Genomic DNA, 26,042 nt, shown 5'->3' with positions numbered 1-26,042 from the left:
TGGCTCACTTCTGTCGACCAACGGCGAGTCTCAGGATATCCTGGCCAGGCCTAGCCAGCTCGCGAAAGAGATGGAGCGCATGCCTCATTGTTCAATGGGACCGAACGGAGGCCGCCGTTCGACCGTTGGTGAAGGCGAAGCGCAGCAGTCGCCACAACGCCGCGTTGCCGTTCGGTTACACGCTTAGACGAGCGCATCTGCATGCGCATACTTCAAAGACAGCTATGACATCCGGCCAACAGCTTAGAATGGCACTCGGATGAGACGGCGTAGAATTGTTCATAGACATCATACACCGACGACCGCTGACAAGCATACGTAAGCTTTCCACACGGTCGCAGTAGCGCCTTTTATGTAAAGGTATCCATGGTGTCTGCGGGGCAGATTAACTGTCAGCAGTCGATAAGGCATATGACAAGCAGCAAGGAAGAGGAAACGTGGGAGGTAGAAGGCGGACCGCTTTGCCTCACACTCTCCCCTCGTATCTTAGTAGCAGATATAGTATAGCGCGGTAGCTGGCTCAGCGGAAAAACGCTTAGACAAAGGGTGGGTCCGGTTTGCCGTTTGTTGGCATGACCTTCGTCATTTTTCTTCACGGTCCATCGCTGTCTACCCATCTATCCCGTTCTTGTCGATGGGATCAGGTCTTCTGACTGAATTAGGTAAGGTAGTTGGTCCAAAGGATGTAATTGGAAGGACATCTAAAGGCAAGCACGAGAGGTGTATAGAGGTGTGCAAGCCTGCACATTATGGTCTCTAAACTATTTTTACTTAGTGGTAGTCCGGAGGTAATCGCTTTCCGCGGCTGCATAGCAATAGTAGCGACTGCAAGAGCTGAATCACAACTAGTAAACTACCATGCATCCAAGACGATGCTGGAATGGGGCTAACAGACGGACGGACAGGGGAGCGACAATAAGAGGAAATTAAAGGGTTTTTGTTGCATAAAGCGGACTGCGAAGACTGTGTCTAATGAACAAAGGTCTTTCGCTCTCGCCCGCACATCCTGTCATCCAACAGCACCAGCGGCAACGCTACGTCCAACACACAGCTCAAATAGAGTTAGTGGAGACGAGAATCAGCGAGTAGGAACGCGGGAACTAGCGACCGAAGTGCGTAGGCAACATGGAGGGGTACTCGTTCGCATTCACATACACGCACACACACGCACTCACACATGGGTGGGCAGGAAAGTAAACAGAACGGGAGCAACTTTCGACGCGTTGACCCCCATCACCGGTGTTCCGAGGTAGGCCAAGGACGTCAGTGAATGACACCGAACATTGCGCACCCGATCGCCGCTTAATGAGAAGTTATTATACAAGATTACCAACAGAAAAAGACTAAGCATGGCTGACTGAGCCAGGCCGAGCGGCTATTTGTTTTGCAATATTGCAGTAGCATATCAGCGATGGTCTAGTATGATATCTATTTAGGGTATGGTTATGTTTTGGAGGCATTCTTATCGAAGGTAGTGTCCGAAGTTGGATGAAAACAGTAATCGTGATTATTAACTAAAAATATTTTTTGGCCACTTCGTCCCCGCTTGCTGTAAACGTCGTGGATAGTTTCGCAACACAACCACTTAAGATTAAAGACACACTGAGTGGTGCGAGAGCATGCAAGAAAATACTCTTTAGGTAAACTCTGCATGAAGGAGCATATGCTGACGAATACAACATATCAGTTTGAAGGCCGCTGGGTCTTCATGTAGGTTGTGAATTCGACTGTAGCATGTGGATTGCGGTAGCTGTCAAGCAAGATTCGGCCCTGGGTATTTCCTGACTGTGGTGCAACTAAACCGTGACGGAGGTTCCGGCACCTTTGTCGATCTTATATGCCTATTCCCCCAGATCGCCCGACATCCTCCGATCTGCGTCGCGTTTCTCGCGGTCCTCCGAGAGGAAGGGGATGTACTGTGCTTGCCTGCGACGCCATTCCTCTATATACTGGGGGTCTATATCAAGTCTTCGGGTTGCACTCGTAAGCTGTTTGGCCAAGCCGTTGCTGTTGATTTGCCCACCGACATTCCTACCGCTACCTTCGGCGGCATTCGTAGCAAGCGAGCGGACGGCGTTTCTTTGGTCGGACAGGAGAATCAGGAAGCAATTGTCCATAGTAGAGCCCCCTCCGCAGCCCAGTGACCCCTTATCGCACGGTTTCTATAGGCGCGTTGGTAGACCGGGTGACAGGCGACCCGGTCCGACTCCTCCTCCAGTTTGTGCACCGCCTCTGATGACATTTTGACTGGTCTGATGTCACCCCAGCGGCCCCCGGCAACAGCGTGGTGCGGTCCCGCCTCTCCGGCCACTGTCGCTGTAATGCTTTTCTATAGCTGCTTCGACTGGTGATGACGATCCGTTAAACTGGTAGCGCTCCTAGCGATTACCAGGCCTTTGAAGGGACGGCAATGGAGGTCCACATTAGCGAGTTTCGTCTAACTACCAAACGCTAGCGACAGGAGAAGTGCAAACGATTTTTCCGGTGGCTTTACGCGACGTTCATGCTGACATCAATACCCCCAAGAACATCCACAAATCTGGTTGAAGGACGAAGTGATGACAATCGACTTTGGTCGAGTCCCGGACACCCCGAATTTCCATTGTATAAAGAATTTTGAAAAGAGACCAACAGACCCCAGATCAGAAAGCCGATCGTGCACGAAGTTTTTGGACCAGGCAAGCGTCTATTAATATAAGAAACAGGGTACGGCGAGTACGTGTCGGGTCGATGTCGCAACGGTTCCGGACTAATACTAGTACTGTGGTGGAATAGATCCTATAATGATATGGGTCTACAGCTGGATAGTCAAGCTTATCTCGTCGACAAAAAGAGGCTATTATCGATAGGGGTTGGATAGATTGGAAAGCAAGCTAGACACTATTTGTAGCAAAGCATTTATATATACGGCGTAAGCATCATTTCTTCTACACATAATACAGTATGTAATAACAGCTGTAGAATAGGCTATATTTTGCCAGTGGGCTGTATCGGTTTTGGCACTGCTATCCTATTCTTATGTTCAAACAAGCTTCTCTCTAAGTATCCAGTTAGGTGGCAGATTGCCTACTAATAAAATATAGTCAGTAACAAAATAACATTTATCGGTTCATTTGATATGTATACACGTAACATATAGTCGAAGCATTACCCCCTTGTAGAGTGAATTCGTTCCCAAAATGACGCAATGGCAACCTGCTTCATTGGGGATAGGCGGGCTACATCGGTTCGACACCGGGTGTAGACACACTTTGTTCCATGCTGGTAAGAGTCAGCCCTTTGAAACTATGTTTAACTAGGGTGTGAAACCCAAAACATATAGAGACTGAGCTGACAATATTTTTGTTACTTTTCTTCTACATTACAGCGTACGAGATGAACGGTATGGAGTCGGCGACGCAATCAGTAGCGACGCAGTCTCCCGGTAACCCTCAAAGCAACGGGATGCACTCGCCCAATGCACAGGCGGCTGCTGAAGATTCAAAGACAAACCTCATCGTCAACTATCTGCCTCAGACGATGACGCAGGAGGAGATACGCTCCCTATTCTCTTCGATAGGCGAAGTTGAATCATGCAAGCTCATCAGAGATAAAGTTACAGGTACGTACAGAGATAAAATTACAGGAAGGCTGATTTAAAAAAAAAATTAAACCTGTGACTTTCGTATAATGCACATAGTTTTACGCACGAACAATAGAAATAGTTGTAACGGGGTTATATTTCTAAGATCTACATTTAGGTTTAGTTCTGAAGGTAGCCATGTAGATATAGACCTTCCACACGAGATCTTATGAATTATGAGTACCGTTTGGAATGTTGAATTCTTTCGCTCAAAGGTGATATATGTCTATGCTATGCAGGTGGGCTATGAGCGTGCGTGGCTGAGTACTGCCTTGCGCCTCTGGCTCCAGCGGAGTATCGCAAACTTGACTTGCTTCTAAATGTTTATTATGAGTAACGATAAAACTCGATGTTGGAAACCGACATTCGTTCGTTTCTGCCAGTGTCAAGAAGTTATGTAGAGAATGATGGTGCCCTCGTAAGGTAACGCTGATGTCGTATCGAGCACTCCACTAGTGAAGGCTGATGCACTGGCATTAGAAAAAGATAAAACTAACTTTACTTTCTTTGGGTTATAAGGAAGGGACACATTGGGCGTTGTGCGGGAGTCGAAGGAAAAGAGCATACGTTGAGGGAAAGAGGACGAAATTGAAAGAGCTTAATTTCTAGCACTAGTCAAATTGAGCAGCATGGAACTAGCTACCCCATCCCCAGCCGTTGATTGACGGTCAGTTTCGCAACAACAATGAACGTAAACACGTAAAGATACTAGTGGTGAAAACTCTCTGCTACTTTTGCTGTTGGAAAATATTGTAAAAAGTATATATAAAGAAGCTACCCATAGTGTCCTTGCATAAACAGGAGTACGACAAAGAGGCAGAAGGCGAACGTAACTTCCGTTATCCCCTTCCGTAGACACAGAGACAGCACGTTTTTTTTTGTTGGTTTTCGCGTGGGAGCGTACACTTAGCTCAAACTGCTCTTGAGCCTTTATGTGCTCAGGACGATAACCGTCGAGCACCAGCAGCATTTTTCTCGTCGTATCTCTTCCACAAAGACTTCTCCGGTGTGTTTAGTGGCGTGTACTGTTCCATCATTGCTCGAGCTTTCGGTTGAAGGTAATGTCGACGGAAGCAAACCCTATCCTATGTCTTCTATACACTGTTTCCTTTCCTGCGCGGTGACGACGCACGGTACATCTTTCGCTTAGCAAGTGTCACCGATATACACCGTTTAAAGTCTCCTCGTTCGTTTCGTCAATCGAAGCTGGACTCTATCTTTACGCATTCAGTTCCATCTGTATGTTGCTTTAGTTTATACTGTTCATTTCCTATCGTTGAGTGCACCGCACCGAATTTGGGCGAGGCGAACTCGTGTCGGGCAGGTGGCAACAAGAGGCGGATTCATCGTAGTTCCTTAGCTTGATGCCCGTTTCTGCTTTTCCTCTTTTCTGTGCTGGTGTTGCGTCCGCCAGGCGATAGCCCAGCAAATGCCAGTACCAGGTAACGAACCGTCGATGCGCCATGACTTGGTCAGCAGCCCTGTGGATACGAAGGCAGGCTGTGGTAGACGATTGGCATTGTATACACCGACCCCTATAAGACGGTACACGACCCAACTACGCCATGGACAATGTACCGTTATATCGCATAAGTCGACGGCCGATTACTGGGGATGTTGACTTTGCAGAAGTCGCTGTGTTGGTTGTCCACCGTTCCGGGCAATTTAACATCAGTGGAGGTAGTCGCCCGACACTGTTCGGTAGCGGAGTGGGCCGGTGTGGATAGGCTAAGGTGGAACCGTTTTCCTGGCCTTCTTTCTGTTTGAGATAAGGCGCAGGGCCAAGGGGGGACTTTTGGACAGGGATACAGAAAAGTGCTATGGTGCTGTTTTCGCCTTCAAACCGTCGTCTCTGCTCCAAATAATCGCGCTACTTCTTGTTGTGTGATTTCTTAACCCAACCAAGAAAGTTTAAGGAAGCTAGAAGTGATATGAAAAAAACGAAAAACAAGGTATGCCGAGCGGTGGCAACGGTGGACGCTGAGAGGTGTGACCTTCCAACCGGTTCTTGATTTCCACGTCATGGTATATAGTGGAGGAAAACAGCGTACACCAAACTGAGGTTTAGAGGAGACTGTGCAGGGGGAAAGCTGAAGAAAACCGCTATGCACAGTAGCAACAGGAATTAGAGGTATAGAAGGAGAGTCAACGTGTAATAGAAAACAGAAGGAAATCGTTAAGCAACGCCAGCAAAATGTAGCAAAGCACGGCCTGTCTGAGAATTGAAGGAGGCTGAGATCATAAGGGTGGTTTACAAAGAGCAACACGATAGATGCCCCGTGATTTCTGCCTTGACAGCAGACAGCAGGATTTGGTCAATCCTTCTGGCCTGCCATCTAGTCTTTTGGCCAGCAAAGCAATAGCGTGACTTCGGTAGCTATGACACTCATAAGAGCGGTTCGGGCGATGCTTCCTCGTGGTCCATAAACTTTAGTCCAAGCATTCCTTTGTGAGATTGGCGTACCGGTTGAGCGTCAGTGGTGCGACGGAATTACAGCTGCGGAATTGCTGGTGCTATCAGCGACTTGCAGAAACGCAAGGAACATTTGGCGGACCAGGAGGCTACAGGGTGAAGGGCGAAGAGAGAGATACAGTAAATGACGGTTTGAAGTGTCTTTCTACTAGTGTAGCTTCACCAGATACTCTTCGCACCCCTTGCATTCATTCCTTGCTTCTATTGGCTAGGACGGGCCACGAAAAGGTGAGTTGGCTTGCCGTATCATTGCATTCGTCGTGTAGTCGCCTTGCCTTTCTGCCTCCCCCGGCAATTGCTCTAGCCTTAGCTTATTCTAGCCGTTGGTTCCGCAGCGATCTCACTAGGTTAGTGTTCTATATCCCGTTTCTCCATTCCAGATAAGCGCACAATTATCACCGACGTGTATATAACGAGCAAAAGAAGGTTTCCGTCTTTTCTTCTGTTCTATTTTCTCAGCAAAGGCCAATAGTAGAGAGAAGACCAGCAGCGATGATCCTTCAGTAATTCACTTTCTCAGCCTCTCTTCCAGTTGCTCTGTTTCGTGCTCCTATTATAACAATAACTGTCCTGCAAGGGGAATTTCGGGTTTCGCACTCCCCACCCCTAGACTTTCTCTTCGCCTTGGTCCTACCACCAGGATAAGAGTGAAGATCACTGGCATTATTACTGGAAGCGTCGCCATTATCACCCATTAGGGTCATCATTAAGGTTAATGCCTAGCCCTTGGCTCTTCATTCATGGTACTGCTGCGACAATTGGAACAGCTTAAACACATTTATACACTGACGGCAAAAACGCAATGATTCGAACAAAATTCAGCTTAGCGAACGACGGAACATGAGAATCAAATAATGACAAGTCTAGCCTCGTTTAGTGCACCTCATCGCATTCTTTTATATATTTTTATAGACAGAGCTCTTATAGAGCGCTGTGAAGCGTCTACTGTTGTGGAGGCAATAATGATATACTTCGGTGTTTAGTTCCAATGTAAGAATTTCTCTCAAGCTCGTTAAATGCGTTGACCCAACGATTCAAGCAAAGTAAATAATTTGTAGAGATGATAGTATTGACGCGTAGCGGGGAAAACGAACGTAGATCTTGTATTGTTTCCATGTTTGCAAAGTAAGCTTCTTGTCAGACGACACCGGGCTTAATGGGCTCAGCAGGTACCTTTATATAGTTCGCCATATTGCAAATGACGCGCTGTTGACGCAACTCTGTCGCATTGATGGCCATACCCTTGTGCGGGGTTGTTGTTTGACTATTGTTTTCAACAATCGTTTTCACTGGTGCTACCAAATCGTGTTAGTTGTCACTGCAACGTTTCGTCTACACTTGTAACCGAAACTGTTGTAATAGCTGTAGCAGTGAAAAATTGCCGCAAGAACGTCGCACCCGATCACGACAGCACGTTTCCTCTCGTTGTGCTGTTGCGTTTACCACTCCAGATGACTATCATACACAGGCCCAGCGTGTCTTGGTGTAACCGCTGCGTCGCGAGGGGCTGCATGTGAGTCGATCTTCAAGCCGCAGCAGGGTGAGCGTGCACATGACTTGTGTTAGCTTTTAGTAGAGTGACTGTAATCAAAACGACACTGCACAAGGAGGACAAGCCAAGTCCGGAAAATCAATGCACCTCTTTTTTTCTGTCGTGTCACCAGCATGTGCGGGGCATCAGTATAAGCTTCTATTTCATACAGGCTAAATTATGAATCCTGTCGCTCCTCTAGGCTTGTTAATAGCCTTATGGCTCCTCGTGCAGCCACTGTTAGGCTTGAATCCGGCTGGTGGCCACTGGGGGAGAATCCCTTAGAAATGTGGAATATACGACAGTAGTAAACTGCGTTTCGATACCGCGTAACAAGCGAGTTCGAAGAGCGAGGCATTTGCCGCTTGTGGCTAGAAAGTGCTGTTAAAGAAGCAGGGAAAATGTCGTCGTAGATTGCGCCATATTGTGGGGAGGGTAAGTTTTAAAATAACAGCGACAATGCTCCAAATGAGCATCAAAGTTGGAGTGATTCTTATTTCTTCAAATAGGCAGCGTCACATCTCGACGAGAAAGGAGGTGGGTAGACACTTTCTAGAGCACGAATGTACGATAAGCTTTTCATTGCTTCTTCTACGCTTATCAGCATTTTATCAGATAAACATGCACTATTATGGACAAATTATCTTGGACAATTTGCCTTCTTATGGAATAATTTTAGTTGAAGGTTGAGTTTCGATTTTTATTTTGTATTTTTGTCTTTGTTCGTCCGGCAAAGCCACTATCGATGGTTCTGCAATCATGATTATCTACTTGCAAAATTTAAAGGGTCGCCAAAGCGGGTTCAATTGAAAATTACGATAGCTGTGACAGTAACTTTCTGCCGGACTCCTGGTGTAGAGAGTTTTCAGAAGACTAGAGACTGCGAAAAACTAAAAAGAAGTAGTTGGAGGTTGTGGAAATCAGAGGCTCAGGTACAAAAGAAATGGGCGCAGGAAAGCCTGCTAATCCCGTCTTTTTTCACTTTTTAGTCCCTCTGACCAACCATATCCCTGCTGGGCGACGTCCGCGGAAGTCTCCCGCCTGAAAGAGCACGGCCATTGCTTTAGATCCCGGAACCTCAGGAGAAGCCTTTGAGGCTGCTTTTGCTTTCGTACAACCTCATGAAGCACGTCGCGTGTGTGTCTTTCCGCCTTTTTTGCCTTAGAGGTTCGCAACACCCATCAGTAAGATGCTGATGTAAGCGCTAGGCATCTAGCAAAGCACGTCAAAAGTCGAAGTAAGCTAGTAGGCTATGAGCACAAAGCTACTTCGAGCGAGCCCTTGGCCTCTCGAACAAGCAGTGCTGCTTCCGTAATGACTTGACGACCCCTGGACCTGGAATGCGGCGCAGCATATATCGACTACAGGTCTTTGTAGTCTCTCGGGAGAACCAGATCTCGCTAGTCAAATGAGTGGTTGCTTGCTGTCAAACTGAGTGGGCCACTAGCTTTTCATCTACGGGGAAGCTTAGCTATCGGACCTAAGTATCAGAGTTCGGAGCTAGAGACACTGGGTTTGCTAGAAGCTTGCAGATTTCTAGCGGAGTTGACGTAATCCCTGGAGAATCTTCCCCGCCGCTAGACCTTACAAGCATTTGTAGACGAAACTAGCTAAACGAAAAAAATATACGTGTGTGTCATGATCCTGCTTACTCGGTTATTGTTATTGCGTGAGAATGAGGTTTCTTCTTAGAGAAGTACTGGTAGTTTTCCTATGACATTACGAAAGAAATAACCTCTAGGTATACCCCACGTCTATTTACTCTTGTACAAGGGAACGCCTCTATCCAGCAGCAGTAGTAATAGTTAACAAAAGGACTAGTAAAGTAAAGCATTCCAAAATAAAAAAAAAAAAGTAAAACCATCACAGGTTTGAACGTCTGGCTTCGAACTTTATTATTCACCAGCCAACGGCAAATGCAGAGAACTTGCAAATGTTTCTACAGCACAGACCTGCTCTCTTTCAAACGCATTTTTCGAACTGTACAGTTTCAAGTGGCCACACGTTTTTCGCTATTCTTTGTACGGCACTAATCAGCCACGCTGATGCGCCTGTTTGATTTGCCGAGGGAAACTGTTATGTGGTTGATTTGAAAAGTCAAAGTTGTTCATCAATTTACGTTCTGGGGTAACGCACGGTCCCTTAACGAGCATTTGGCGTGAACACCTCCTTCCCTTAACTCCTCCTACGTTCCTGTCCTGAATTCGGTGTATACCCTCATTATTAAATTCTCCCAATTTCTCCTGTGTTTTACCCACAGCGCGCTATATCTATAGCACGACCACGTGGACAACACGTGGACTTCTACTAAGCCCATAATCACTGATGTTTATTGGGTACTTTTTAAGCGTGCCTTCCCCAAATTTAAGCAGCAAGTTGTTTGTTTGTAGTTTCATATTGATAACACAACCCAACTAATTCATTGTATATCAGTAACATTAAATGTTGCTAATAAACATGTCTTCGTAGACACATTGCGTAGCCCACAACATGTTATGTTGATCTGTTGGCAATACAAAATTATTTATATTTGGTGTATACATTTATCTAAGTGTTCTTGTCCTTCCTTAATTGGAAATGCCCCAAGATTTCTCGATTTTTTTCTGGCCCGCCGCATTGAGACCAGGTCCATGATGTTGTTCTGCTTTCCGAATGTGTTAGAGGTCACAACAAAAAGAGGGGCAATCACGGATTGCGAAATCGATCCTTGATCGAACCCTATCCGTGGTGGCCGCGGCTCAGCTTTCCTGTTCCCGTAGTCTCAGCAGTGATGGCAGCTCTCTCCTGACGGTACGGTACTCCGGCTGCTCCAAAGGCTCAGTGTCGTAGTCGTTGTCTTTAAAACCAAGAGAAGAACACGCAAAACCGGATAGAAACACGCCCAGTTAAGAAATGTTTGAGTTGAGTTGCAAGGTCGCTGATATGAGCTTAAATCCATGGCTGCCCAGCATAGCTGGAACGACAGCTTTTTGGTGTACCGTCCTCTGTTCGTGTTCATCTCTTGCGAAGTAGCTGAAGTCAACATCTAACCTATACTGTGCAGACTTTCTGCAAACATATCTGCTACCAGCACAACTGCCCGCCCAACGAGCCAGTTTGCCGCTGGTGATTCAGATGTTGCTTAGCCTCTGAGCGGATCTTTCATACAAAGTCCAAAAAAGAAGAAACGAAACAAAAGAGGGAATGGCCGAGTATCGGTGCCTTTGATGGGGGGGGCTTGTGACTTCTCTCGAAGCCCCTTTACTGGTTATTAGTCATTGGTTGGTTACTTCATACTTTGATGTAGCAAGAAGTTCTGAACTATGTTAGGCTTTCAAGCAAAAAGCGCCAGACAGGCCAACGGGCCGCTTGCCCAGTTGTCGGCTAACCGAAGAGACCAGGTTGCCACCTAGATAAGATAGTACTACCCCAATAACTCTAATAAAGGGCTAGCATCAACGGCAACAGTAACTAGAAGCGCAGCTTGTCACATCCAATATGGCAGGGGCAACATTCCGGTAGGATTGGGTATGTCGTAGGGGAAGACGAGGGTCAAAAAGCACAGCTCCCCAGTGCCCCTTCCGCCTGTCTTGAAGCTAAGTTCGTACCACGAAGAAAAAACATCGTGATACATTTCCACGGCCATAATGATGGCAATAGGTGGAAACCGCAGAGTGGATTACGAGGCAAAGGATGAGGTTGGTCTTCTATTATCAAAGACACTAAATGGCAAACTGCTTGACTGGCTCTTCAGGACCTATGTCCCTCCCGACTCCAGAACAGCTAAGTGATCCAAGACTAAGGCTAAAAAGGACTAAGAAGCTATGTGATAAAAATGAGTCAGCAGAGTCATTAACCACTCCTGTATGTCGCTTTATGTGCACGTGTACGAAATATTTTTGTCGCATCACAAGTGGAATATACTATGGCATACTGCTTTTGCAGCCAGCCTATCACAAGGTTTTTCGTTTTGCCTTTTTCTCCACCATGTTATTTCTAGCCTCTGCTTTTTGTCCTATTTATACACATCGCTTTTTTTTCCTTAGAAACGAGTACCGAGCCACACCCGAATGAAATCTATAGCAGTGGAGAAAAGATTATGGACGACCATTGATTTCCGATTTTATGTTGAGGTTGGTTGCTTGACCGAGGTTGTTTTTGCCCCGGTTAGTCGACCTCGAATCGTACGCTTCTTAGTGTCACTGCTGTCAAACGCCCGAAAGTCGGGTTGAAATCGAAGGGCCTTCCTTTCTTATCGTGACCGTCTTCGGCCGTCTCTTGTCGCCTCTCGCTGAAGACCACTATTATGCATGCCTCGTCTTGACTAGCTATCCTCCTAGGTAAGTGGGAAAGGAAAGAACCACGGTCCTAACCAGTCTTTGAGGAGAGGTGCCGCTTCCGCGGACAGCAAAGCTAAACGCACGGCTTTAAGCTGGATGTGCAAGTAAAGAAGTACATGTGAACAATTGGAACACGGAATAGCGCTATAAGGATGGCATCGAACCAACCCTGCTAGTCGAAGGGTCATCCATACTATGGTTTGAAAGACATTAGAGGCTTCCGATCGCCGCGTCGAAAACCAAGGGGGCGCTTCCTTGGCCGTTCTCTCTCCAGCCAGTAGTGGCCATGGTAAAAGAAGCACCACCATATCGTGCTATCCTTATCAGCACCACTAGCGCTAGCGCTTGTAGTTGTAATAGTAGTTAAAGCAAAGAGCTTAGTTTTTCTTATCCTGGACCTTTAACGCCAATTCGTACCAATTACCCTAAAGGTGGCCCGCAGACTGTGCAGCCAGGCACATATAATATAATAAGAGCCGCTGAACATTATTTAGTTTGGACATTTCGCTTCATTTCACGTGTCAACTCCGATTTGTCTATAGAATCTTCGAAGGCTGCATTTGCTAGCCCAGAATGGCCCGGCAATGAGGGCTTTTGCGGAGCGTCGAGTGACTGCGACGAGCCGAAGCACCCTTTAGACTATAGCCCGGATTTCGCTCGAGCTTTGCATAAGAAAGAATTGCAAAATGCGGTCTGGCAGAGTGCCGCTCTTTACTACCCAGTTCGCTGTGGAAAGCAGGGAACAAGTCGCTCGGCCTGGCCAACGCCTCCGTCATTAGTTTACACGGTATAACCAAAATTCACTTAGGAGGGGGCAGAAAGACTTTTTAGACTCAGCCAGTGATGCAACCCCTGTCACAGAGGCATTGGTGGCTGGTACTCGACAATGACGTGACGCTTATTTGAGCGGGCACAAAGAGCTAACGGATCGGCAACGCGAAGAGCCACTGGAGAACTCCATTCGAATAAAACCAATTAGCGTTGAGTTTATGTGGCTTCATTATGCCGGGACGGACCCGCCGATGAGCAAGTTCCAAATGTCTTTATAGTCAAATAATAAAAACCGGTCGCATTTATTCCCTGACGCTACCAAAAACTTATAACGCTGCACAGAATAAAGATTTATTATTGCGATTACTATTAACGGCCTTATATTGTAGATTTGGAGAATGCCAATATTTAACTTTTGAGCAAATCGGACAGTAGCAGTTATCATCAGGTTAGTCCTATTCGAAAGTATTGCATTGCACCTACGTTGAAAAGATGTAACTCGACGTAAAGCGAAACAAAAAGGCTTTGGCTAACCCTTCAATTTGACTCAGTTGCTATAACTACAGACACCGTAAAAAAGCAGCCTACATTAACCCATCTAAAAGGTCAAGGAACCTAAAGTATTATCATTCGGTTAAGTCTCCTGCTGTTGTATATCCGCAGCGATAAACTCACATTATGCACTACAAAGACAATCGGGTTGTTACGTTACCATTTTGAGACTTCGACAGGAGGGCTAGTAGGCGCTGCCGGCGATTTCTTTATAGATTCAGCCCTTGCGCTCACCGATAAGTACACGTTTGCCCATCTGTGGGAGGTTTAGTTGGAGTACTGTCAAGCGTCGGGCTTGTTTGTTGTGATGGTGGCCATCTTGATGGCCTTTAGTGCTACAGCTACGTTCAGGAAGCAGCATTTTCCAATGCAAAATTACATTAGCATTACAATGAGACTCCTTAAAGTATTCATTGGTTACTGGTTAGCCAATCTAATGATATGATCGATGCAGCAAGGTGATCGATCTTTGAATTGACCAGGAGATACTGTTAGTGCTCAACGGTGCGTCGCTTCGACAGGCAGGCAAGAGGACAAATGTATACGTCACACATTACAGACACATCATACGCCAAGGTGAAACAAGTACGGCAAAATTCAGATTCTAGGCTACAGGCCCGAAATGTCTATATGTTACCTAAATTATTTCTCTATTACAGAGTCAAGCGCATGGCTCATCCACCTAATCAGAGCAGAATCATCAACGAATAGCCGCCGCCATATCCATCGCAATCGGTATCGCCTAAGCAAAAAACACAGATCATTGCGATTGGTAACAAAGCGTATAAAGCACAAGCACCGCTCATGTTTTTACTTCAACATGTCATGGTGGGAATGATTCAAAAAATGTTAGTTAGCAACGACAGCAAACAGCTCCAGAAAAACTGATTGAGCGGCTACTGAACTCTCAGTGCCGACCGTCAAGCCTTTCCAATTAGTGCTTTATCGGTGGCGTGTGTGACCCATGTGAACGCTTAGCAGCGAACAGATGGTCACCTGGACGTTGGTCGGTAGGCGTCTCACCTGTACTATTATTGCCTTGAGGCAGCTGCATTGCCACCGTCATTAAGGCAAACAGCAGCAACGATGCAGAGACCGGCTTTGCTTGTGCTGGCCTGTTTTTGTTTCGATCTGCCCCGGTCACCTTTTTCGCAAGTCTACATACAACTCCTACTACGCCGCTCGTTTCCTCATGGTTTCAGATAGTGAACGGCAATGATATTTTGGGCCTTGTTGTCCTCTACGCCGTTGGCGTGTGCCAAGGGCCGTTTGCCCTTTGGCTACAGATGTCTCACTCTATCGATTTGTCTAGCCATCAGTAGAACAACGTGTCAACATATGCTTAGTAATAACAACAGCAGCTTGTTTATTGAATTTTCCTTATGATATGTCCATGTATACAGTACACAGCTGTATTTTCAGATTCGCTCGGCAACCTGATACAAGATATATGTACATATTCGTAGATGAACACAGGGGTGTATACAGGCGTACCAAAGAAATATATCAGTGCCTGATAAATTCTACATAAGTTAAAGCTTAAGATGAATATGTTCCTTCAATTCGGCCATGTCAAACAATAACTATTAATGCTGACATGTACTCGCTGAAAGTGGCAGTCTGAGGAGACGCACAACAATATGAGCACAATTATCATTCAACTATTAAAGCGTTCCCGATCGGAACTTCGTTTGTCGCCTACGGAGAGCTTCATTTGAAGCTCGACTGGTCCAAGGCTACTTAGTAATGGCCTAGGCCTTTTTTGGGGTTGCACTTAACAGACACGGACCACACGAGGAGAAGCCAGGCCACACCACGACGCCGGAGTACCCCAAGCGTCAGCATAACACTTTAGCTGTCTTTTCCCATTCACTCAAACTCAGCATGGCGAGAAGATCGTCAACATTTTTGCCGTTTCTCTCTCTTACATACAGCTGCTATTTCCGCAATGACGGATCGCCTTTGCCAATGACGACTCTTCACCGACTGCCTCACGCTGACTCAAGTTGCTCACGCCTAGCTTTCTACTATTGCTCCACCAGTGTTATTATCAATACGTAAAGCCCGGGGAGCGGAGAGAATACCGACGTAGGTGGTCTTGTGCTTTTTCTCTTTCATGCAGTGGCGTATAAAGTATCCCCAACCCCTTTGCCTTCTCGCAGCTCTATACCGGGGTCTGGTGAAATATACACACATGGCGTTCGGATACCAAAGTTTTGTTTCTTGCCAACTGAGCCCTGATGAGTCTTGGTGAGCAACGGAGCATGAAAGGCACCGGCGTGCTCTCATCAGCATGTTGGCCTGCGTTGCTCGCTCCCTCGCTCAAATTAGACCTAGATCATGGCCTGCTCCTTTGCTTGGCCTACCCAGCACTGTACAAGCAAAGATGCTGGACAGAAGCGAACACCACCCTGTAGACTTACGCATTGGCCGTCTGCTGCCGAATCACGCTGGCCAAGTCACGCGTCCACTTTTACATTTCTGCGATGCTCGTTTCTACAGCAGTTCCTTGTCTTGTCCTCGTTCTGCGATATGTCGTTTAGTCGGACGAACAGACGGACGCACGGACATGAATTACGGCGTCACGGCGTACATACAAACACGCAGACCAGAATCGACGACGGTCGAGACTGAGAAAAATGAAGAAGACAGCCACGACAAGAAGAGCAGGAACACATCGGTGGGAGGTGTAGACAGTCGGAAACAGCAGCAAAAAGGCCAACTGTCTCCCAGTTCTTTCGTTTGGTTTCATACTGTCTCGCCTGATAGCGGCGACATCGCTGCATCTGCAATTGCGTTAAGCATTGACATTGATCCGCCATTAGAAGTAGAACAGAGCATGCAAGTTACAGCATCCGAGTTACAGAGAAAGAAGCACTACAAGTGTCAGGAGGAATTCGGATCTGGACTGAATTGGGCTTAGAATGAAGAAGGCAACGAAAGACACAGCAAAGTATAACAACATGGAGGAGCCAAACCAGCGACAGGCCCAGGCCTTTCCCGTGCCGACCACTAGTAACAGAGCGTATCTATACACAATGCAATATTACAACAACACTAACAGCAGCAACAACAACGACACTTCTGCAGGCTCCGAATACAGTGTGTAGGCGTCCCTGTAACATAGGCATTTGGGTGCTGTTAAGTGTGTATGTAAAGATAGACGGGCAAGCAGAAGAGGTCGTGTTAGGCTTGCTTGTCATTCTTTGTTGACTGTCTTCCTTGGGCATTGGTTGGCCTGCCGGATGAGCTGTAGTCGACATTAACGCTAGCTGAATGGCTGACTGGCATCAATGGTGGCGTCAATAATGTCATTGGTGGATTGCAGTTGGAACAGGCCCGTCGCCCATTGTTTGTCGACTCGCTTGTTCAGTGTGTGTCGACTTTGTGTTCCTTAATTGAGGCGGTCGTTTTGCTGCTGGGATAGGAACGCCCGCCGCCACTGCTTTCCCCGTGTGCCTCCTGCGTGTCCCTCACCTCACCTCAGATCATCATCTTGCTTTGTTCGTGTTGCTATCGTTGCAATGGTAGAATTGATAGAATGAGCCACAGACAACGGTGGCTCGCCCAGTGATGTCGGCCGACTCGAACTGTATTTTTTGGGGGCGGTCGAGAAAAAGACGACGTTACTGGTGGTCGCAGCCTCCGTCGCCATACAAATTAGTGTCTTTGCTTACTGCTCCATCTCTATCAGTAAGGTTCGTGGTAAGAGCCTTACCACGTGGTAAGGGCAAAACGGACTTGCAGGCCACGTTGGTGAGGGCGGTCTGCTCTGATGACGAGCAGCTGCTTGAGCAGTAATCTCAGATTAAAATAAGGCGCATTTGGAACAGCAGGAAGACAAGAAGAGTGAAGACTAGGAAAAATAGAAAGACTCGCATATTAGTATATTTTGCCTCGTATCTGTATCGCTAGTCGTTATCCATCTCCATTTTGTATTCATTTAGACTCATTGTTGTAACGAGATGCGAGTTTCTTGTTTGTACGTCTCTTTACACAATGCTGCTAGGCGTAACATAACAAAATTAACATCGCTTGGCTATGGGGGTAGAAGCAGGAAGGCACAGAGGCATATGAACGTGAATAAGACACAGTAAAAGTCGGTAGATAAACAAGTAGCCGACAGTTTGCAAGTTTTTATCATCAAGGAGAAAATATTTTTTAGTCATTTATTACTTATAATATCCTCTTTCATATATAAATTATATATCTAGAAATTGTATATATCGTTTGTTTTATTATGTGACTATACATTGGTCAATGATTTGAGGAAATGTTCTTTTCCTCTAGTTGCCATCTAAAACAGGCCGTGTCATTTTTCTCGATCTATTTTAGGTGTGCCTATAATATAAGCTAGGCCTATCAATATGTTATCGCGGCTCAGTCAGTTAGCAGGCAGTGCCTCGACATCAGTTTCGTCAACGAAGCCAGACCATTGCTATAACATCAAATCCTCATGGTGGATTTAGCTAGCAGCGGGTCAAGTCAACGAGGCTGATCTCCAAAGACCACGGAAATAAAGATAGAGTTTTTGTAGGGTTTTCGCGTCACATACGCTGTCGCCCGTGGTCACCGTTTGATTTAGGGATTTCACTGAAAACTATTGCCATCAGGTCCCAGTTTAAAAAGGCTAGTGCTGCTGAGAGCTGCCGTAAAGGCACTAAGGTAAAGGGAGGGTGTGAGGAATACGTCAATGGGAGATGGCAATAGACATGACCGTGACAATTATCTAACTCGAAGACCAGAAAATGGATAGTGATTACCAACGAGTTGCTGTAGAGAAAACTTGGCGCAACCTGCACAGCGCAAACGACAGTCAGAGCGAAGGCAGCAGGACATGGACCTTAGACAACAATACGTTTTGCTGCATTCAGAAAATCAGCAAGACGTATTATTTTGCGACAGAACAAAAGCGAGAGGTTGAACGCAATGTGCGGATAAGGAAGTGGAAAGCCTGATGATTTCCTTGTTTGGCCTAAAAGCTGCCCCGATCGGATCGGATTGGCTGGACCAGTCCAACCTAAAGACGAACCGAAGCCAGCCGATCCCTTTTAATAACCATGCTCTTACGATATCCGATGCATCGTTTCATACTAAAACGCATGGCAGCGCCTATAGCTATTGGAATTCAACCGTTAAACCTCAACTAGACCACCGGAAGCTATGAGACGCCAGCTGTTCTCCGATTTTCCTAATGACTTTGAATGGTCGATTTTATGTTGCTTTCTGAGAAGGCGACGAAAGAACAAGTGTGACAGAACAATTAAGTTAAATCTCCTAATGATATGAAAAAGTCGTTTAGTCTTTGATTTCCCTCTAGCGATCACTAGCGAAAAGGATCGGTCCATCAACCCGCTAGCCTATGCTGTATCTATAGGAGAGCAGGAAAGGGGCTTATAGCTAGTTATGACAATGGACATGCTTTTAAGGATGTAACAGCTGTAAGCAGTTTTGTGGTGGTAGGATTTACGAATTACTATTACGCGCCATTGGATTTGTGCAAATCAGCCACTCCAGTTCATTTGCTAGGTGGGCCAAAGTTCTCATGAGTGCCTTAGTGAGTCAGCGAAGAAGAACCCTCTGGCAGTCCGCCTGTATGTCTATCTACATAGAAACTGTGCGTAGGGTTTTTCATAACAGCAGAACCTTATGGCAGAACCACTTCTAGCCCCTTGACCCATAACGTCTTTGGGGATCTGCTCCGCTTTCGTCAAAAATGCAGACGTAGCCTCAAGATAGGGATAAGATGATCCGAGAGGAGTTGCTGAAAAGGGTGTCCACGCCCCTCGGCCATGGCCTCAACTGACCGGAGGTGCAGATGCCTGCCATATTGACCAGACAAACGATGACGAAGGGCTCTGTCCACGAGCCGCGCACCATTCCACCGCCGTTGCTACCTTCGTCGTCTAAAAGAAGCGACTGAGGCCAACAAGCTTTCCATCAGGCGAAGGATGTCGAAAGGAGATTGGTCTCGTTTGCACTGTGAAGATCGGCCACGCTTCCCTGACCACATTGTTACCCCGGTGTTCTTCATGCCCTCTAGCTTGCTTCTGCAACGGCCCTGGGTAACCATTCTTGGATAACAGCAGGCAGGCAGGCAGAAGCACCCATTTGCAGTGGCGTTTCTGTTGGGCTCGTCTCTTTTCTTGCTTCGCTGTTTGGCGCTGTATACAAAAGTTAACGAACTCAGTTTGATCAAGCCGAGCCCGGCGATCGGCACCATATTTTTTTGCCCACAGTTTCCCTGCCCTATTCCCACTCCTCGTCATCAAGACTTTTCAGCTATTGGCTTTCTTTTCTCTGTCTTGAAGTGTTAAAGGCTATACACGCAACTGTCAAATCTACCCCAATGGACGATGGACGACGGATGAAAATCCTCACCGCATGCTGTGAAGCAGACACAGAAAAAAATCGATAGCCAAAAAAAACGCTATTGATTGAAAGCTGGGCCTTAAAACTGGCTTTTAGCTATCAAGGCTACGTTGTATATTGGATAATTATACAACAAGCGAAGTGCATTATTCGTATAAACGTGTAGTCAATATGCAGTTGTATGAGATACTTAGAAGAGTATTGCTTTGCATACAAATATATATATATATATATATATATATATATATATATATATATATATGCCCAATATTATATGCGTATCTAGATGTAGATATATACAGGACGAAGTACACATGATTAATCCAATAAATGCCCATGTATATTTTGTTATTCTTTACACCATTTAGTTAGCTGGGTGTGTTCAGCGAGCAAGGCAATGGTGGATGTCCGTATCGGCAGTACGCCCGATGCTGCCGTTCTGCGACGCAATACGTAGCAACAATAATAGTACCGCGTATGTAAAAAGGCAATGCTATATACATTTGTTTGCCGTCGCCGTCGCTGTCGCCATTTCGCTGCCGCTGCGCCTCTTTGCGTTCTGCGATGTCGGTCTGCATCTGCATACGAGCGATGCTCAATCCATTGGCTTCAAGTGGTGGCATCTGTCAGTGAGTATCAGACCTCCTCAGCCACTGACTACGTCGTGCGGCCTGCAAACCGCACAATCCCCCCACAAATTCCTTCGACTAGGTCCGCCGTACTCCTTTGAGCCAAATTGCTGGCGATCAAAGGGGCTGCAAGCTGCCGCCGTTACTTCGACCGCTGCTGTTACTGCTAGAGTCACAGGCGCTACGAGCAATGTGATATTTGTAATGCAGTTGCACTCCCGAAGTGCTATAACCACAGTTAGGACGTCGGAACGGACTGCGGAACGTCGACTGCAGTTGGTTGCTCGCCATAGTCACATATGGATGTATAGACGTACGGCCTAGCAATGCTTGGTAATTCTGGAGCAATGAAGTGCTTGAATGGTTAGAGATTATTCCCATCGCGAGGGAGCACCGATGGGCTTCCCGACGCACCAATGCTTTCTGCGCTCGATGCTATTCTGCTCGTGTTGCCATTAGAATATTACTAGAATAAAAGGCATTTCCTTCCAAGACATCAGTGGGCAAAGAACACCGGGCAAAAAAAGGGTAGGGGGACCGATAGGACGCTGGCAGGACGACGCGTAGCAGTCTGTTCCGGGTGGTGGTAATGCTAGTGGCGCTGGTAAAGAACTGAGCGACGTGGTTTTAGGGGTATGCGGATGAAACAACTAGCATGACACCAGCTGGTCCGCATACCCGTTTAGTTCGGCTGGCCTGAAAGAGCACAGGCCTTTGCAACCTTTTTACATCATCACAACGACAACCCACCCAGGGCTGCAGCACACACTGTGCAGCCGATACCCCTACGGACTATCGTTAGCGCACATGAACCAAAGGCTACAGCCAAGCCCTCCTTCCGAGGGCTGACCATGCTGCTATGAATTTGCAACAAGATCACCCCGCCCGTAGCAGCAGCAGCAGCAAAATTGGTTTTGCTTAGTGGTATCAACTTGCGTAGTGGTACCAAGGCAAGATCGACCATTAGTCGCTACTTTCCGAGGAGACAAGCAGTTATTTGGAAAACGAGCCAGCCAAAAAGCCGGAAAGTCCGTTAGTCAATGCAACTGCACAACTGTAACAAAAGGAAATCTCATTCTGTTATTCTTTTGCGATTTGCTTTTCGCTATTCCGCGACCGCTTGCCCTTTGGCACTCCCACCCCCTTCACCTCCGTTCGTGACCACAGCGAGAGCAGCTGTCCGCATTGCCAAACTCAGTCTTTTCTCGTCGCGGACTGATCTCGCGACGAAAGAAAGACCCAAACGCGCATTCTTTGACAGAAGCCAACGATAGGGAGGGGGGAGGGGAAAGGAGACTCTGCATCGCACGACAACACAGAAGATCTGCAGCAGGAACAGCATCGCGAGGTAAGCCTACCGAGAGGATAAAGAAAAGACTTACGATGGGTGCCGCAAACCACCCAGTACCATTACAGCACCACACTGAATGACCGATGATTCCACAACTACTCTTGTCGCCGCCGCTAGCAGGACTTCAACGATGGCTGTTGTCTTATGGAACGCGGTAGCGATGGTTAGCGATCGACTCTTTCTTTTCTTTGACGCCTCGTCCCGCCGCAGGAGCAGCGGTAGCCACAGCAAGATCAGAACTTGATCCACTTGACATGGTGAACTATGTGAGCAGTGAGCTCACATTCCGATACCGGCCGATAATGCTCACCGAGTCATCAAATAGATAGTCCCTTTCTCTGTCTTTTTCCTTTTGCGCCGTTCTTGGTACGCGGCAGTGCCCAATTCTTCGTTACTGCTGTTGTTATTACTTCTGCTACCCTTGCAATAGGATCCAACGTGGCCTAGATCTCCATCCGGCTGTAACAGCGAGCTCGCCGCATGGCAGCGGAGTGTCTAAAGCTAAAGCACTCTTAGATTCTACGAGCCTGATCTGGCTCCGGCTCTTGGCCAGGTTTGTCGTTGAGAAGCCGGCTGGGGATAGGACAGCCGGTGGCTACAAAAGTCAAGATGCACAGTGAGACGCGAATCTCCGATGGCGGCAGATTGGTTAGTGGCCGAGTGCCTGGGCTGTTGTGTGGAAAAATTGCGCAGTTGCCGTCGTTCGGAAGTAAGAACTCAAATAGGTCCAAGGCAATTTCGTTCTACCTCCATTGCTGATTTGATAGAAGTGAAAAAAAAGATACAAACGCTGGTTGCTGGAATGTTGTGATGGTTAACTAGAGAAAAAACAATATAGTATTAGATTCGATTGAGTCCTGTCAAAAGCCGACAGAGATACCAAGAAAACAGGCAGCTATATCGAGGGGAAAATGGCAGCAGAAAAAAAGAGGGAAAACAGTCGAATCTTCCCACGGGAACTAACTAGGATTTAGTATCTGGGCAGCACGATAATTGTTAGGTCCGATTTAAGCAAACGCTTTAGAGCGAAAACATAAAGGACATAGATGAAAGTTGTGCAACTTACGAAAGAAGTTGTTCATGTAAATAGATACATGAGTTCTGATCCAGACACACATTTATAGGCATGTAAAACTTAGTGTGTAGAATAACGGTGCTGTGTATTGATACTTACCCCAAGTGTATCGTTCTTCTGTTTTAGATCCGGCCGTCGTCGCGGTACGCAAGAAACCCCGTAAGAACAAATAGACTATATGCCTAACACAGAGTTTCTTGTAACATGTTTGGGTGTGCTGTTTGATGCCAGAATCAAAAAATTATTTGTAGGACAATAAAAAATTACCCATACTACTAACAACATAACTTTTAAAATTATGTGCAGTTTCGGGCCTTACTACAGGCTTTCTTTACTTAGTATGTGTAAATGTGCACATTTGAGCCTATAGCAGAAAAGACGAGCAGATTTTTTAGTGGATTTCTCACCTCAAACTGGCACTGGCCATTACATTCACAAAGACCATTTTGCTGTGAAGAAAATTGTTACTGAATGGATAGTGTTTTTATGATGCAGTATTCGTTCGAATAACATTATTGTGTTTTTCTCTATACTAAAACCAAATGCGAATTTAATACATCGATCGTAATAGCGACCATCTATATAGTCGTTATGGCCTTTATCAGAATGAGGAAGACAGAACTTCCGGTACAATCTTTGAATATACCCGTGTTGAGAGTTCTGTCTTTGCTGTCTGTTGGTAAGTCATTGTGCCTTAATTTGTCGTTAAGTGTAGATGAGTGAATTGTATGTATAGTAGTGCAGTGTACTTGGTTGAGCCAGCAGCAAGTCCGCTGCACCCCCAGGCTTTCATTGTTCATTTTTCGCGTCGTCGTGGTATTTATTGAGTGTTAAAAAGCAAGTGGGCCCACCGGTGGTCACAGAACGGGAAGTTGTGGGATTTTCGGCGTCCGGAGTTGGCCTTCAAGCACCGCCAGGGTCAGTGAGCTTGGATCAGGACTGCGAAAGCCGCAACCGCCAGTGTTAGTGCCGACGCGGTCTGAAACTACTACAAAAAAAATTGTGCCTTATTTGCACCACAAAAGAGCTTACCCACTGCTAGGATGTACGGGACAATACTACTGGTTACCTTGCTCGGCTCTCTGCTCACTTCCGATTCGGCGTATCATAGAAATGTAGGGCGACCTGCCCCCACTCCAACCATCGGTACACCGGAGCCTCTCTTCCTCGCGCTTGTTCGCCTTTTACTCTAAGTTCTGCGCTGGACTTTACGCCACTTTCCGTGTAGGCGCTGTTGTCCGTTCTCGTTGTCAAGGTCGGCGTTTGTCGTTCTTTTGAATCGTCTGGCAGACGAAGCAACCTGAATTTCTTCGCAAACCTTAATTATTCGAATAATCTGCTAAACAAACGCTGACCGACGAACCATTCACGCGAACTGTGCTTCCAGTCCCTTATAGAACTACCGTCGCCATCGAGCACCACCCAAACAAGTATCCCAATTAAATGTTCCATTTCTTTGAAAAAAAGTCCATTGGGAGGGGTGCGTTAGCAATGATCGGGCGCTGACAACAACGCATATGCAAGAGCTCCTGTCGAAAGGCACTTGCCACTCGGTTTCTTGATTGGCACAGGAAGTTAACGTGGCTCCCCTCTCCTGCTCCGTTAGAAAGATCGCTTTTGCGACCGACTGTGGTAAGAATAGTAGTACCGCAACGCGCTCGTCGTCGCACGCCGACATCAGGCCTGCCTTTTACACCGCATCGTTCTTCCGTTTCGAATCCCCTCGACAATCCCTCATTCCTCCTTTCTGGCTTGCTTTTTTTAGAAAAAAACGTACTGAAGTCGACAACGGCCACTGTGGCACCGTCGATTGCATGTTACTTCAACAAGAGGGAGCCACTCGCACTCAATGAGGTTTGTAGAAACAACGCTACCAGAGGGGGGAGGCCCAGCTTGCGTGGATGTGTGTGAATTCTCGGCGCTGCATTCGCTCATACTGCGTCTCAGTTGCGACGAGCGCAGAAAAGGACTGCTTGACGGTGACGCGTGCACTGGCTCACCATCAATGGCAATCTTTGTGTATGATTGAAATTGGAAGGGCTCAATTACGTTTTGCCTTCAAAAATCCCTGGTGATCCTCAAGTGAGAAAGAAGCAGTCGTCGAAAGGTTACGGTGCATCAGAATGATCTTCGGGGAAGCGGTTGCATTCGATCGAAGGATCGAGTGCTGAACGCATTGCGAATGAATCGGCATTGAGATAGAAAGAAAGCAACAAACGTTCAGGAATAAGCGCATATAATAGCGTTACCGAGAAAGAACAAATCAAGAAATGACTAGGGGATCATGGCCGGAAAAGAAAATGCCTTTCTAGAGACTGACCATATACCATTTCATGCCGTCGATACTCTGCTGTGGCAAAGTGTCAAACCAGTCGAGCCAATCTGTGTATAAAACAAACCTTCTGCGGATACCCCCGGACGTACACTACAAAATTTTGCAGATGATCCAAGGCCACGACATTTTTGCCATGCTGGTCATGTTCAGTACATGCTCCTATGCTGTTACTAATTTTTGCGGCTGGACTTAATTAACTACGGTGGATTAGTGTAGCTATTAAAGTATGTTTGCTTACCTGTAATCCTAATAATCCAACCAGTTGCGCAAGTTGGCCTTGAAATAAGGCCTTTCTAATCAGGCCAACCGTATTGGTTGGCCTGATAGAACGTAATATACTGATAGTAATCTTGAAAGGCCCTTTATAGCATCAACTGCGATTTTACTAATAGAGGTTGGTCAACTTTTCACCACTGCGACATGAACCCTGGTACTTCTCTGACTGCCGTTAAAAATGTTGAAAATAAAGACATTGATACGAACAATCGCTCATTTACCAAGCCCTGAAATCACCATATCATTTGAGTCATTCGAACGATGTCGCCGAAGCATTGGGTGTCTTCTTATGCACTTCCCCTTGTAGAACTCCATGCTAATATTTATTAAATAATCTCGATATTTATTGAATAATCTCTCCATTGCTTTTTTTCTAGGTCGGCTTTGCGGACCACCAATCTGATACCTTTGCTCACAACCTTTTTTCGGTCTAGAAAGTTCCCTATCTGAAGCTCATAATTGTGCAGTTCCCCCCTCGGATAGCGTGCTTGCTATAATTATATTTACCGCCCGAATGAGCTCGGTGAGTCCTCTGTCAAATAGCGTCGTATCCTCGCTTTACTTTGTCTTCACGTGCCGCTATGTCGACCGATTTTTTCAACAAATGTGCAAGATAGTATTTGACTATCGAAACAAGCATCCACAAACGTTTTAGGTTTTACGCCGGAACTGCATCAAGCAGGACTGACATTCAGGTTTTGTTACCATAGAAGTGAACAGAACAACAAGGGAGCAC

At 46.5% G+C, this 26,042-nt stretch overlaps 1 protein-coding gene across 5 annotated transcripts in view; it reads left to right on the top strand.

Moving 5' to 3' along the window:
* The window catches only part of LOC111259462 (ELAV-like protein 1), a 276,667-nt gene that overhangs the window by 181,017 nt on the left and 69,608 nt on the right, over positions 1-26,042 (top strand). For all 5 annotated transcript variants that reach the window (XM_086967913.1, XM_022831510.2, XM_022831507.2 and 2 more), the window contains one exon: positions 3,368-3,601. In XM_086967913.1, coding sequence (XP_086824039.1) covers positions 3,368-3,601 — 234 coding nt within the window. The remainder of the gene's footprint in view (positions 1-3,367; positions 3,602-26,042) is intronic.

This window comes from Varroa jacobsoni, unplaced genomic scaffold (genome assembly GCF_002532875.2).
Source record: "Varroa jacobsoni isolate VJ856 unplaced genomic scaffold, vjacob_1.0 scaffold_334, whole genome shotgun sequence".
NCBI classification, from domain to species: Eukaryota; Metazoa; Arthropoda; class Arachnida; order Mesostigmata; family Varroidae; genus Varroa; species Varroa jacobsoni.
This window is presented reverse-complemented; position numbering and strand designations above follow the sequence as displayed.